The sequence below is a fragment of the Mauremys reevesii genome, linkage group 2, assembly GCF_016161935.1.
Source record: "Mauremys reevesii isolate NIE-2019 linkage group 2, ASM1616193v1, whole genome shotgun sequence".
Classification (NCBI taxonomy): domain Eukaryota; kingdom Metazoa; phylum Chordata; order Testudines; family Geoemydidae; genus Mauremys; species Mauremys reevesii.
This window is the reverse complement of record NC_052624.1, coordinates 150,291,046-150,304,963: the sequence shown is the minus strand read 5'-3', so window position 1 is coordinate 150,304,963 and position 13,918 is coordinate 150,291,046. Positions and strand designations below refer to the sequence as shown.

At 45.4% G+C, this 13,918-nt stretch overlaps 2 protein-coding genes across 6 annotated transcripts in view; one reads left to right on the top strand and one right to left on the bottom strand.

The window, feature by feature from the left end:
• ANTXR1 (ANTXR cell adhesion molecule 1) overlaps nucleotides 1-13,918 on the top strand; it is a 193,416-nt gene that overhangs the window by 43,809 nt on the left and 135,689 nt on the right. For all 5 annotated transcript variants that reach the window (XR_005595222.1, XM_039527926.1, XM_039527927.1 and 2 more), the window contains one exon: nucleotides 3,388-3,486. Coding sequence is in view for 4 of the 5 variants with exons in the window: in XM_039527926.1 (XP_039383860.1) it covers nucleotides 3,388-3,486 (99 nt within the window). In the remaining variant the exon portion in view is untranslated. The remainder of the gene's footprint in view (nucleotides 1-3,387; nucleotides 3,487-13,918) is intronic.
• The window catches only part of GKN2 (gastrokine 2), a 129,762-nt gene that overhangs the window by 112,166 nt on the left and 3,678 nt on the right, over nucleotides 1-13,918 (bottom strand). The window lies entirely within an intron of this gene.

Here is a 13,918-nt window from a genome sequence, read left to right as displayed (position 1 = left end):
TTGCCGACAAAAGTGGTGGTGTAGATAAAGCCACATGCAAGGTGTCACTGGGAGCTGAGTATCAATCTCCCTCTATTATTACTGCAGATGTCAGCTCAGCTGCAAAACTCCTCTTGATTTGATATTTCTCCAGCTTGGGGCTCCAAGGGTTGTCCCTATGTTAAAATGATTCTTTTGTTCTGGGACCTGATTGCCTTCTATGATGAGATAACTGGCTCTGTAGATATGGGGAAAGTGGTGGATGTGATATACCTTGACTTTAGCAAAGCTTTTGATATGGTCTCCCCCAGTATTCTTGCCAGCAAGTTAAAAAAGTATGGATTGGATTAATCGACTATAAATTGGATAGAAAGCTGGCTAGATCGTCAGGCTCAACAGGTAGTGGTCAATGGCTCGATGTCTAGTTGGCAGGCGGTATCAAGTGGAGTGCCCCAAGGTTAGTCCTTGGGCCATTTTTATTCAACGTCTTCATTAATGATCTGGATGAAGGAATGGATTGCACCCTCAGCAAGTTCACAGATTACACTAACCTGGGGGAGAGGTAGATATGGTGGAGGGTAGGGATAGGGTCCAGAGTGACCTAGACAAATTGGAGGATTGGGCTAAAAGAAATCTGATGAGGTTCAACAAGGACAAGTGCAGAGTCCTGCACTTAGGACGGAAGAATCCCATGCACTGCTACAGGCTGGGGACCATATGTCTAAGCGGCAGTTCTGGAGAAAAGGACCTGGAGATTACAGTGGACAAAAAGCTGGATATGAGTCAACAGTGTGCCTTGTTGCCAAGAATGCTAATGGCATATTGGGCTGCATTAGTAGGAGCATTGCCAGCAGATCGAGGGAAGTGATTATTCCCATCTATTTGGCACTGGTGAGACCACACCTGGATTATTGTGTCCAGTTTTGGGCCCCATGCTACAGAAAGAATGTGAATAAATAGGAGAGAGTCCAGCAGAGGGCAATGAAAATGATTAGGGGGCTGGAGCACATGACTTATGAGGAGAGGCTGAGGGAACTGGGGTTATTTAGTCTGCAGAAAAGAAGAGTGAGGGGGGGATTTAATAGAAGCCTTCAATTATCTGAAAGAGGGTTCCAAAGAGGATGGAGTTCAGCTGTTCTAAGTGGTGGCAGATGACAGAACAAGGAGCATTGGTCTCAAGTTGCAGTGGGGGAGGTTTAGGTTAGATATTAGGAAAAACCATTTCACTAGGAGGGTGGTGAAGCACTGGAATGGGTTACCTAGGGAGGTGGTGGACTCTCCATCCTTAGAGGTTTTTAAGGCCCGGCTTGACAAAGCCCTGGCTGGGATGATTTAGTTGGGAATTGGTCCTTCTTTGAGTAGGGGGTTGGACTAGATACCTCCTGAGGTCTCTTCCAACCCTGATATTCTATGATTCTATGTCATAATACAACATGGCACTGCTCAGTTGTGACACACAAAGGTTACAGAGCACAGATTGTTCTATTACTCTCTACCTCATGTGATACAGCAGGGCCAGAGGGCAGCAGGAGAGTGATTGATGGGAGGTATATAAACCCCAGGATGATCAGAGTCTTATTCCCTGTAGACTAAGGAAAGGTTACTACAGGTTAATTAGAGCACCTGGAGCCAATTAAGGCCCCACCTGAGACCTAATAAAAAACCTCTGCTTCAGTGAGACAGGCGGATGGAAGGAGAACTGACTGTACTTTGGAGGTGTACTGGTGTTGATCAGAGGATTAGAATACCAAGGGAAGGGAGCTCCCACCCAAGCAGGGCAGAGGGATTCCCCCAGCACAGAGAACCAAGAGAAACCCTGCCCAGGAGGAAGAGGGTAAGAAACCTGTGAAGCCGAAGGGGCTGGGACCTGAGTAGGGGGGTGAACTTGGGTCCCTTCCCTGCTCTCCTTCTCTCCTCCTCCAGGGAACTTGAGGAGCCCAAGACAAGGGCTAACCCTAACCCTGACCCACCACACCAAAGAAAAGCACGGACCCACCACAATAGCATTGGACATTTGCCACACTCAGCTACAAAAGTAGCTTTGCTGCCCATAGCCATGGGTCATATGGAGCTGCAGAACTTCCTGACTGCACCAAGAGGTTTCTGGGAGTATGGACAAGGGTAACCCTTGTTGCATCCCCTTTGTGTGCAGGATTGTCATCAGTCTTTCCCATCATTGCTACTGTTGGTTCAGCTCCAGTTGCAGCAACACTGGAAGTAAGATTGTAGCCAGGAATCCAGGAGTCTGCTGGTGCTTTAACCACACATTATCTAACCATGCTTGCTCAAAGCAGGTCTCTGCTCACTGTGGTACTTAACATGTCTAAGCTAGCACTCCCCTTGCTGCTACCCACCAGTAGAGATGGGGTAGTATCCAGCAGTAGGAAGAATGTCAGCAAGGCCTTGAGGAACACCAGGGCTGTGATTGTGACTAGCATGCCCATCCAAGCATGCTAGATTTCCCAACTGGTGCAGGACTACAGACAGTCTAGCTAAGCATTTGTGTCCATCTTGCAAGCTAGTATTGTAGGGTGTGAGACAGACACATGGAGACTGGGACAGTTTGGAAGATTTCTAGGGAAATGGTCAAAATTTGCCATATGGGAAGTTTTCCTTCCTCTGAAAAATATGGTTTCATCAAAACCAAATTTTCCACAGGGAAATGTCAGCTCAGGTGAAAACTTTTTATTTTTCCTGCATAAGATGTTGAAATGAAAATTTTTGTTTCAAGTCCACTTAAAATGTTTCATTTCAAGTTTTAAGTTGAAACAGAACAAAAAAAATTCATTGTTTTGAAATGTCAATTCAAAATGGAAAATCTTTCTTTTTTTTAATCAATTTGAAACTTGCCAGGGGAAAACTGAGAACCTTAGACTGAAAAATTTCAAACCAAGACCTGGTCTGCATTACAGGATAAGGTTGATGTAGGCTGCCTTGCATTGTCCTAGCTGTGGAAGTGTCTTCATTTAAATTTGGCTCCCGATGATGTAACTGCCTCTCTGTGCCAGTTTAGTAACACCACCTCCGCGAGTGGCATAGAGTCACGATTGATGTAGTGAGGTCGATGCAGCATCAGTGTAGACACTGCATTGCTTACATCGATTGATACTGGCTTTCGGGAGCCATCCCACAATGTTCCACACTGCCAGTATAATCAATGCAAGCATTCCTAGTGAGGACATGCACTGCTGACAGAAGGAGCAAAGTGTAGACACGCATAAGCGATGTAACTACTGCGGCGGCTGTATGCTGACATAAGTTAGGTTGACTTAATTTTGGAGTGTAGACAAGGCCGAGGACTTTTCATTAGAAATTTCTTTCAGGAAGAAATTGTCTGTTGTCTGACCAGCTCTAACCTCCCCGCTATTACTGATGCAAGGCAAATAATCCATTTCATCTTTACTTTAGAGTCGTTCCAAGTCGTGGTCAGAGGGAATGGTTTCCGACATGCCCGGAACGTCGATCGAGTGCTCTGCAGCTTCAGGATCAATGAAACGGTTACTGTCAGTGAGTAGTTTGTTATTGTACCTTCACTAGTGGCTGTTTTCCTCCAAAATACTTTGACAGTTTAGTTTCTCTGGGGGTTATTGTCCTGAGAGGGAGAGCTCTTCAATGTAGGATGTTGCAGCTCAGGGCTAGTGCCTGTGTTGCAGTGAACTGAAAGAAAACCTCTCCCTGGGCATGGCTTAGTCAGGTATGAATGAGCAGGGAGGTGCACACCAATGAGGGACTAATACAGTTTGGTGGACAGGCAGTGTGAATGCAGAATGTTGTATCTCAAATAAAAACACATCTAAGTTTTCCTGGCAACCATGGCAGCCTTTGCTGTATCTTGCATGGGTGGAACAGAGCTGGCCCTAAGAGGATTTTGTAGCTAATAGCTAAGAACTGCATAAATTGGCTCCAGATGCACTGAATAGTTCAGCACTCTTTTCGCTGCTGCTATGTCCAATATGGGCAAAAGACAAGGCGGCCTATTCTGTTGGTTTAAAAGTTAAACAGATTATGCCAAGCAGTAAAATTTGAGAGACACTCATCCTTCCTCCCGACCCCAGACCTCAATCAGGAAAATGGAAATAGGACCCTTACCCATCCCTGAACTCACAAGAAAGATTTGATCCACTTTTAGGAGTTCCATCGGTAAGAGATGACGTTCATGTCACATGATAAACCCTGTGTTTTGCCTGTATTAGACCTGTGACTGTGAGTATATGAATGGAGACACTTGAATCGTGGGGCTGGGGGAGAGATATCCTTATGTATTTATATGAGGGTTCCTGTGTAGATATTGTGGGAAGTGTGAGTCTAGAGTGGATCTGTTTCTCCTCTTGCTTTTTATTATTTGTATGCCTAGGAGCCCTAGTCATAGATCTGGACCCCATTGTGTGAGGCACTACACAAACACAGAACAAAAAGACAATCCCAGCCCCAAAGCATTGACAGTCTTAGACCTGCCTTATAGAAGTATAACTCCATTGGCCCCAGTGGTGTGACTCTTACTTTATACTAGTAGAAGAGAGAGTTAGGCCCAGTGTGTAACAAGCAGTCAGTGCTTTGGGCTTCACCTGGGTGAAAGGAGCTATTGAGTCATAGATATTTTTATTTTCTGTCTGCTCTGGTATTCCTGTGAGTCAGCTAGAGTTTGAGAACCAAATGGCATAGCTCATTTCTAACACTGTAAGGGAGGGGAGAATTCATCTTGCATAATGTGAAACCAATGCAAAAGCTGATAGATTGAGAACAGGGCTTGACCCTTCAAAGAATAAGAATTTTTTCTCTTACAATACATCAAAGTCAAATGGCCGAGCACTGGACTTGCTCACTCTTGTTTGGCAAAGCTGCATCAAGCTGGACAGCTTTCCTGGCAGCAGAGATTTCCTGATCCTTGTAATAGCCCAAGTGTTGATGATGGCACTGAACGGTGTTGAGCTAATTGGCTGATTCAAAAGAAATTAAAACCAAGTGCTTGCACACAGAACTCATCTGAGCACATTGAAGGTCCCACTTCTCCCTTTGGGTGTCTGTGTAATTTGCTAGTTAAAACCTAAGAGCGGCTTATCGTGGCTGTCTGCCTTGCAAAGAATGGGAGTAAGAGGTCAGAACAGGTGTGCTTGTGAGTCTGAGACTTAAGGAGTGTAACTTGTGTCTACTGGTCCGCCAGACATTCCTAGAAGGCAAAGTTCCTGGTTCTTCCAGTGTTATATTGCTTGGTTATAAGCAGGATATTTGGTTGGTCATAGGTTAACTGTTTCCAACCTGGATTTCTTTTCTCTGAGACAGTAGGAAGGGAAGTAGTAGGGCTCAGGTGAGCACTCTCAGTGGGAAAGCTGGAACAGTGAGGTAGGGAAGGAGACGCAAGCAAAATCACTCACAGGGTGAGTGGGGCTCATTGAAGAGGTGGCTGGTCACCAGATATCAGCATCAGTTGTGCCAACTGGCCAGCGATGGGAGCTGCAGCTGCATACTGGGTGCAACAGGGGAGAGGTGGGTTTCAAGAGGAAGAACTGCAGAGTCAGCTCTCAGATTCTTGCTTTCCATTATGAACCCCCCAAAATAAAACTGACACTTATCAGAAAATCCTGGGCTCTGGATCAAGGCCACATGAAAGCACTGAGCCTGGTCTGGCTTCTACCCCAATGATGCGGCTGAGCCACAAAGTGTCCTGCTCAGATCTGAAGTGCTCCAAAGCTCAGTGGAGTTCAGATCAAGGGTTTGGTTTGGGCCCCTCTCTGTTATGAAGTCTCACATAGCTCTGCTCTACAGCTGGGAAGGAAATTACTTTTTTTACCATTCAAATTTAAAGAGAAATGAATCTTTGGTTTCATTTTTTGCTGAAAATTTTCTTAGACTCTTATTTGGGTTTTTATTTTAAAAAATTTTAAAAAGTCAATATAAAGCCAAAAAAAATCAGGTTTTGGTTGCTGAAAACTGAAAATTATTTTAGCTTTCTCGTTTTTGCTTTCAATGAAAATATGAACATTTTCTACAAAAACAGGATTCTCTCTATGTGAAAATTTCCATTTTGTCAAAAAATAATGATGGGAAAATTTTGACACACTCTATTCCAAGGCCTCATTCCTGAGCATCCTCTGGGCCTGAGAGCCTTTTTGGAGGCCCAAGGCCTCACAACCCTTTGACTTCTAGAAGAATAGTCATGTGAACATGTTCAGCAGCATTCTAATTTTGGGACCACACAAGGGGAGGATTCGCAAAGCGCGTGTGTGTGGTGGGCGGGAGAGATTAAGGAGCGGACCGGCTGTTAAATTATACCCTAATCCCATTGGTGGCTCCACAGAATCATATGAAATATTGTGAAAGAAGCACAGCAATTTTCTTACAATGCAGCTGTTTTATTGTAAACCCTGTCCTATGCTTGAAGAGCTACAGCTCTGAATGGAAGCAATGTTTACTAAAAAGTCTTGGCTGAGAAACCTGAAGGCAGTTGGGGCTCTCTGAAAGAGGTCTGATTTATATTTGGTCTCCTTTTTGCAAGCCATGCTAGTGGTTGTTGGGGTACGAGCAGTCTTCTGGGTATGGTGGTCAACAGAGAGGGGACATTGCTTAAGACCCACAAAGCAGACAATGTACATACAACTGCAACTTTATTTGTATGTCTCGGGCACAGTGAAGAACCAGGCCCTCTGTATCTGAATCTGTCCATCAGTGACTTCCCTAATATCTGTGGAAGAGCTGAGAGTAAGACTTGGGTCATCTGACTCCCACCCCTGGGCCTTGACGAACCTTGCAAGCATTTAACTGAGCTAGAAGAACAGTGAAAGTGACAGCAGACTTGCATGACAATGAGTTAGTGCCTAGCTGCTGTCTAGAAAGCTAAATTCCAGTACAGAATGTGCTATAAATAATAGAGATAAAATTAGAGCAGTGATGTGATATTTTTCGAGTCATTTTGATATAACAACACATTGCATGGGGTTAGAGGCAGTCCCTTCTGTAGTACCTTTCATCTGTGGATCCCCAAATCACTCTACAATGTAACAATGTAAGAGAAGAAAATCACTAAATCCATTGGTTAAATGCATCTGTTTTGGATGTGGAAGGTGAGCAGCCAGGATAACAGTATGCTTGCACCCCAACACTACACGACAGAAAGTGAGGAATAATTTATCCAGTGGAAATTACAGGGACAATTACAGGTGGACTGAGTGTAATTGCCCATCTGGATTCTGGCAAGATCATTGCAGCAGATAACCTGTTCTTGCAAGGACGTGCTATTTAATCATTCATGACCATGAGCAATCAGGCCCTGCTACATACATAGAAACCAGGCAGGGCAGCCGTAATCTAAACAGATAGTTTCAGAATTAGAACTTGGGGGCGGGGGAGGATGGGTCAGTGGTCAGGTTGCTACCCTGGGATTTGGGAGACCTGGATTTTATTCCCTGCTTCATCAAAGACTTCTTTTATAACCTTTGTCAAGTCACTTAGTCTCTCCATGCCTCACTTCCCCATCTGTAAAATGAGGACAACAGCACTTCCCCAGCTCTTAGGTTCTCAGACCCTGGAGTAATGGGCATTTTCCTGTTGACCTAAAGTGATGTAGGGACAAGTTCCAACCTCCATGCCTCCCACTGATTGCAATAGGATTTGCACAAACAGCATCCAGGAAGAGAACATGTAGTCTTCAGTGTACAAGGGAAGTCAAATGGCAGAAGTGAGTGTGGGGGGAAATGTGCCTTCCCAAAAGGAGATATGGTAACTGAAAACACAGCAGTTTAGGGACAGGAAGGACACCTGGGATGTTGTACTCCACTCCAGATGTTTTTGGAAATTGATACATTTCTTTATTTTCTTGCTTTATTTAATGGAAGTTGCTGGACCCCCATCCCACCCTACGTATCCGTGTGCATCACCATCATAAAGCAAACAATGAACTGGCACGTGGGCATTAGAGAGGTAATCCAGTAATGAGGCTGCCAGAAAACAAGGAAAAGGAGCAAATCCTTGCTAATTTTTATTATTCTCTATTTAGGGAGCCTCTCTGGGACTGTAGGTGTTGTTTTTTATTTTTTGTGCGATGGGCAGGAAGAAAATATAGTTTTGAACAGATAGATGCAAAACGAAGAGCCTGATCTGAAGCCTAGAGCTGATTGGGGATTTTCTGACAAAAGATTTAAAAAATGCCAATTTGTCAAAACCGGAACTGTTTACAGGAAGGGGCCAGTTTTAACTATAATCTCCTGATTCAAAAACATTTTGAAAAAGAAAATAAGTTTTGAAATTGTTGGAATGTCCTGGTTTGACATTCTCAAAATGGAAAGTTTAGTTTTTTCAGTTAAAAATAACTCTTTGTTTTGAAATTTTAGTGAAATTATACTTTTTTAAAAAAAATTAAAAGGTTGACATTGAAATAAAATGTTTCAAAAGTATCCAAATGAAATTTTCAATTGACCCTATCAGAAATATTTTCAGGGTTATTGTTTCACAAAACTTTTTGAGTTTTTGATTTTTCATCATGATTCAGGACAGCAAAACCTTTTGAAATCTCCCGAGGGACAATCAGCTCTATTGTTGACTTCAGTGAGCTCTGGATCAACCCTGAGTAGACCAGTTTAATAAGGAAAACTCAAGTGAAACTGTGAACTGATTTGTAATATTGGCAAGAGCAAGAGGCAGTTTTGTAATCTTCTGCTTCTTGCTTGCATACATATACCTGCCCCTGGAAATTTCCACCACATGCGTCTGATGAAGTGGGTATTCACCCACAAAAGCTCATGCTCCAATACGTCTGTTAGTCTATAAGGTGCCACAGGACTCTTTGCTGCTTTTACAGATCCAGACTAACATGGCTACCTCTCTGATATTTTGTAATCTTGTTCTTCCCTCTCTTCTCATGGCTGAGGGGACAAAATCCTTGTTGTGTTGTAGATTCTGAACACTTAGCAGTGCTAGGTCTGCCCCGAGAGTTTGGGGTGTTCATACTCTGTGTCCAATTCCAAGTTTTATAGCTTGATCCCATCTTTAGTCAGTAAGTGTGATGGCCAGAATCAAGAAAATCCAGAATAACAATGGGCAGAAGTGTGTGTGTGTGTGGAGGGGGCAGGGGGAAGAAAACTTTTAAGTGTCAAAATTGAAAGTCCAGATGCTATCTATTTTATATGAGCCATTTCATCTATCCCTAGTTAACAATAGCATTACCAGTTCCACTCCATCTAGTTTCCACAATGGCAGCAGTACAGTGAATCTGTTTTGCTAGTTTCCATAAGAACAAGAAGCAGCTGGGCATTGATTGTGCAGAGCTATGGGAACATGGCTCCACTAAGTGACTAATGAGGAAGATTCAGTAAATCGAGAGAAGAGTGTTTCCATATATGTTCCTTGTTGCTCTTTTCCCCTGGCTAGAGTGATAGTTGAAGGGATTTCAGTTTTGTTTTTTTTGGTGATTTTTTTTTGCCCTGAGTTCGTAAGTTGCTGTTTTGAAACAACCTTATGCTTCAAGAGCTGGGACTCAGAACGAGAACTCTGAATCTGCATTACAGGGCAATTGGAAATATGGTCCTTATCTTGATGTTTGAACTTTAATTCTTTTTTGAAATATTGAAGATCCTTAGCAGTTTTCATCCAAAACGATCAAAACATCTCCTAGAGACAGATAAGTGTCACTACCCCCATTTTAGAGATGGGGAACCTGAGGCACAGATGGGGCCATGACTTGCCCCAAATGAGTCAGTGGCAAATCTAGGAAAAGAAACTGCATCTGCTAACTCCCAGTCTGTTATCCTAGCCAGTGGGGTCTCTGGTGCATCCCTTTTGAAGTTAGTGTTCAGGTTTTCTGAAACACTTTTTCCATTCCTAGGAGATTTCCCATCTGTCTATATACATAGCTATCTCTCTCTGAGCCATACTTGCATAGTTCATATTACTGTAAAGAGCCCCTGGGGTGATATTTGTCTGCACAACACCCCTGTAAGGCAGAGCAGTGCTATTATCACCATTTTTCAGGGTACATCTACACTACAGGATTATTCCGATTTTACAGAAACCAATTTTGTAAAACAGATTGTATAAAGTCGAGTGCACGCGGCCACACAACGCACATTAATTCGGCGGTGTGCGTCCATGGTCCGAGGCTAGCATCGATTTCTGGAGCGTTGCACTGTGGGTAGCTATTCCGTAGCTATCCCATAGTTCCTGCAGTCTCCCCCACCCCTTGGAATTCTGGGTTGAGGTACCAGTGCCTGATGGGGCAAAAATCATTGTCGCGGGTGGTTCTGGGTACAGCCTCACCTCTCTCTCTGTGAAAGCAGCAGACAACCGTTTCGCGCCTTTTTTCCTGGGTGAACTGTGCAGACGCCATAGCACAGCAAGCATGGACCCTGCTCAGCTCAATACCGCAATCGTGGACGTTTTAAACACCTCGCACATTCTCATGCAGTCTATGCTGAACCAGGAGCTGCAAAGCCAGGCAAGGAGGAGGCAGCTACAGCAGCGCGGCGATGAGAGTGATGAGGACATGGACACAGAATTCTCTCAAACCGCGGGCCCCTGCGCTTTGGAGATCCTGCTGGTAATGGGGCAGGTTCTAGCCATTGAACACCGATTTTGGGCCCGGGAAACAAGCACAGACTGGTGGGACTGCATAGTTTTGCAGGTGTGGGACGATTCGCAGTGGCTGCGAAACTTTCGCATGCGTAAGGGCACTTTCATGGAATTTTGTGACTTGCTTTCCCCTGCCCTGAAACGCCATAATACCAAGATGAGAGCAGCCTTCACAGTGGAGAAGTGAGTGGCAAAGCCCTCTGGAAGCTTGCAACGCCAGACAGCTACCGGTCAATTGGGAATCAATTTGGAGTTGGAAAATCTACTGTGGGGGCTGCTGTGATGCAAGTAGCCAAAGCAATCATTAAGCTGCTGCTACGAAAGGTTGTGACTCTGGGAAACGTGCAGGCCATAGTGGATGGCATTGCTGCAATGGGATTCCCTAACTGTGGGGGGGCGATAGATGGAACCCATATTCCTATCTTGGCACCGGAGCACCAGGGCATCCAGTACGTAAACCGCAAGGGGTACTTTTCCATGGTGCTGCAAGCACTGGTGAATCACAAGGGACATTTCACCAACATCCACGTGGGATGGCCGGGAAGGGTTCATGACACTCGCGTCTTCAGAAGCACTGCTCTGTTTAAACGGCTGCAGCAAGGGAATTACTTCCCAGACCAGAAAATAACAGTTGGGGATGTTGAAATGCCTGTAGTTATCTTGGGTGACCCAGCCTACCCCTTGATGCCATGGCTCATAAAGCCATACACAGGCAGCCTGGACAGTGGTCAGGAGCTGTTCAACTACAGGCTGAGGAAGTGCAGAATGGTGGTGGAATGTGCCTTTGGCCATTTAAAGGTGCGCTGGCGCACATTACTGACTCGCTCAGACCTCAGCCAAACCAATGTCCCCTTTGTTATTGCTGCTTGTTGTGTGCTCCACAATTTCTGTGAGAGTAAGGGGGAGACCTTTATGGCGGGGTGGGAGGCTGAGGCAAATCACCTGGCCGCTGATTACGCGCAGCCAGACACCAGGGCGATTAGAAGAGCACACCAGGAAGCGGTGCGCATCAGAGAAGCTTTGAAAACGAGCTTCATCACTGGCCAGGGTAGGGTGTGACTGCTGTGTTTGTTTCCCCTTGATGAACCCCCCACCTTGATTGACTCATTCTCTGTAAGCAATCCACCCTCCCCCTTCAATTACAGCCTGCTTAAGGAAATAAAGTCACTATCGTTTAAAAATCATTTATTCTTTATTAATTCATTATAAAAAGAGGGAGAGAACTGACAAGGTAGCCCAGGTGTGGTTTGAGAGGAGGTTAGAAGGGAAGGAAAAGGCCACTAAAAAAATTTCACAATAATGACAGCCTTTTGGTTGGGCTGTCCATGGGGGTGGAGTGGGCGGGTGCACAGAGCCTCCCCTGATACGTTCTTACACGTCTGGGTGAGGAGGATGTGGAACATGGTAAGGGGTGAGGGTGGTTATACAGGGGCTGCAGCGGCACTCTGTGATCCTGCTGCCGTTCCTGAAGCTCCACCAGATGCCGGAGCATGTCAGTTTGATCACGCAGCGGCCCCAGAGTTGCATCCCGCCACTGCTGATCTTCCTGCCGCCACCTCTCATCTCGAGCGTCCCTCCTGTCCTCACGTTCACTGGCATCTTTCCTGTAATTTGATACCACGTCCTTCCACTCATTCAGATGAGCTCTTTCATTGCGGGTCACTTCCATGATTTCCGAGAACATTTCGTCTCGTGTCTTTTTTTTCCGCCGCCTTATCTGAGATAGCCTTCGGGATGGAGTAGGGAGGCTTGAAAAATTTGCAGCTGCGTGAGGGAGGGAAAAAAGGGAGAGAAGTATTTAAAAAGATACATTTTACAGAACAATGGTTATACTCTTTCACAGTGAACAACACTATTCACCTTACATAGTACATGTGATTTCACTACAAGGTCGCATTTTGCATCTTAATATTGAGTGCCTGCGGCTCTGGTGTTACAGATCTCTCAGACGCAGGTCCAGGCATCAGAATTCAGCTTGCATGCGGCCATGGTAAGCCACTGTCTTTCGGCTTCTGCAGCCTTCATTTAGGTGTTTTACCCCTCCCCCCACCGCATGGCTGGTATCATGGAAGATCACTGCTAATCACCCACCTTCCCCTCCACCGCGTGGCTGGTAGCTGGGAAGATCCCTGCTAGCCAAACGCGAAAAAGCTCATCGCTATTTCACTCCTCCCTTTCCCCCCACTTGGCTACGTGCAAGGAAGGATTTCTTTTAAGCAGCAGGCCACGAGCCCAGTAGGAAAATGGCCATCTCTGTCCCCTTAATTAAATTCCTGATTTTCAACCAGGTTACCCTGAACGATATCACTCTGCTGAGGATAACACAGCGAGATAAAGAATGGATGTTTCTTGAATGCCAGCAATCACCGGGACCATACACAGCTATGCTTTGTCATGCAATGATACCCTATTACTTGCTACATGCATGGCGTGGTAAAGTGTCCTACCATGGTGGATGGAACAAGGCTGTCTTGCCCAGAAACCTTCTGCAAAGGCTTTTGGAGTACCTCCAGGAGAGCTTCATGGAGATGTCCCTGGAGGATTTCCGCTCAATTCCCAGACATGTTAACAAACTTTTCTAAGTAACTTTACTGGCCGTGAATGCATCCCAAGTCCTCAGGGCAAATCAATCATTAAAAAACGCTTGCTTTTAAACCATGTTTTATATTTACAAAGGTACACTCATGGCTTCACCGTCTGGGCTAGTGGCTTGGGAGGGCTGGTAGGGTAATTCCGTCTGGGTCAGAAAAAGCTCCTGGCTGTTGGGGCTAACGGAGTGCTGTGTGCTCTCTGCAAGCTCATCCTCCTCTTCTTCATCGTCATCTTCCCCGTCCGCAGAATCCTCAGCCATGGCTGAGATTACAACCCCCACCTCGGAATCCACGGACAGGGGTGGGGTAGTTGTGACGCAGCCCCCTAAAATTGCATGCAGCTCAGCGTAGAAGCGGCATGTTTTTGGCCCTGCACCGGACCTTCCGTTTGCTTCTTTGGTTTTCTGGTAGGCTTGTCTGAGCTCCTTAACTTTCACTCTGCACTGCACTGCACTGAGTCCCTGCTGTGGCCTTTTTCCATCATAGCCTTGGAAATTTTTTCAAATAGTTGTTCATTTCATCTTTTGGAACGCAGTTCTGTTAGCACTGAATCCTCTCCCCATACAGTGATCAGATCCAGTACCTCCCGTGCAGTCCATGCTGGAGCTCTTTTTCAATTCTCAGGAGACTGCATTGTTACCTGTGCTGATGAGCTCTCCACGCTGGCCAAACAGAAAATGAAATTCAAAAGTTCGCGAGGCTTTTCCTGTCTACCTGGCCAGTGCATGCGAGTTCAGATTGCTGTCCAGAGTGGTCACAATGGTGCACTGTGAGATACCACCCGGAGGCCA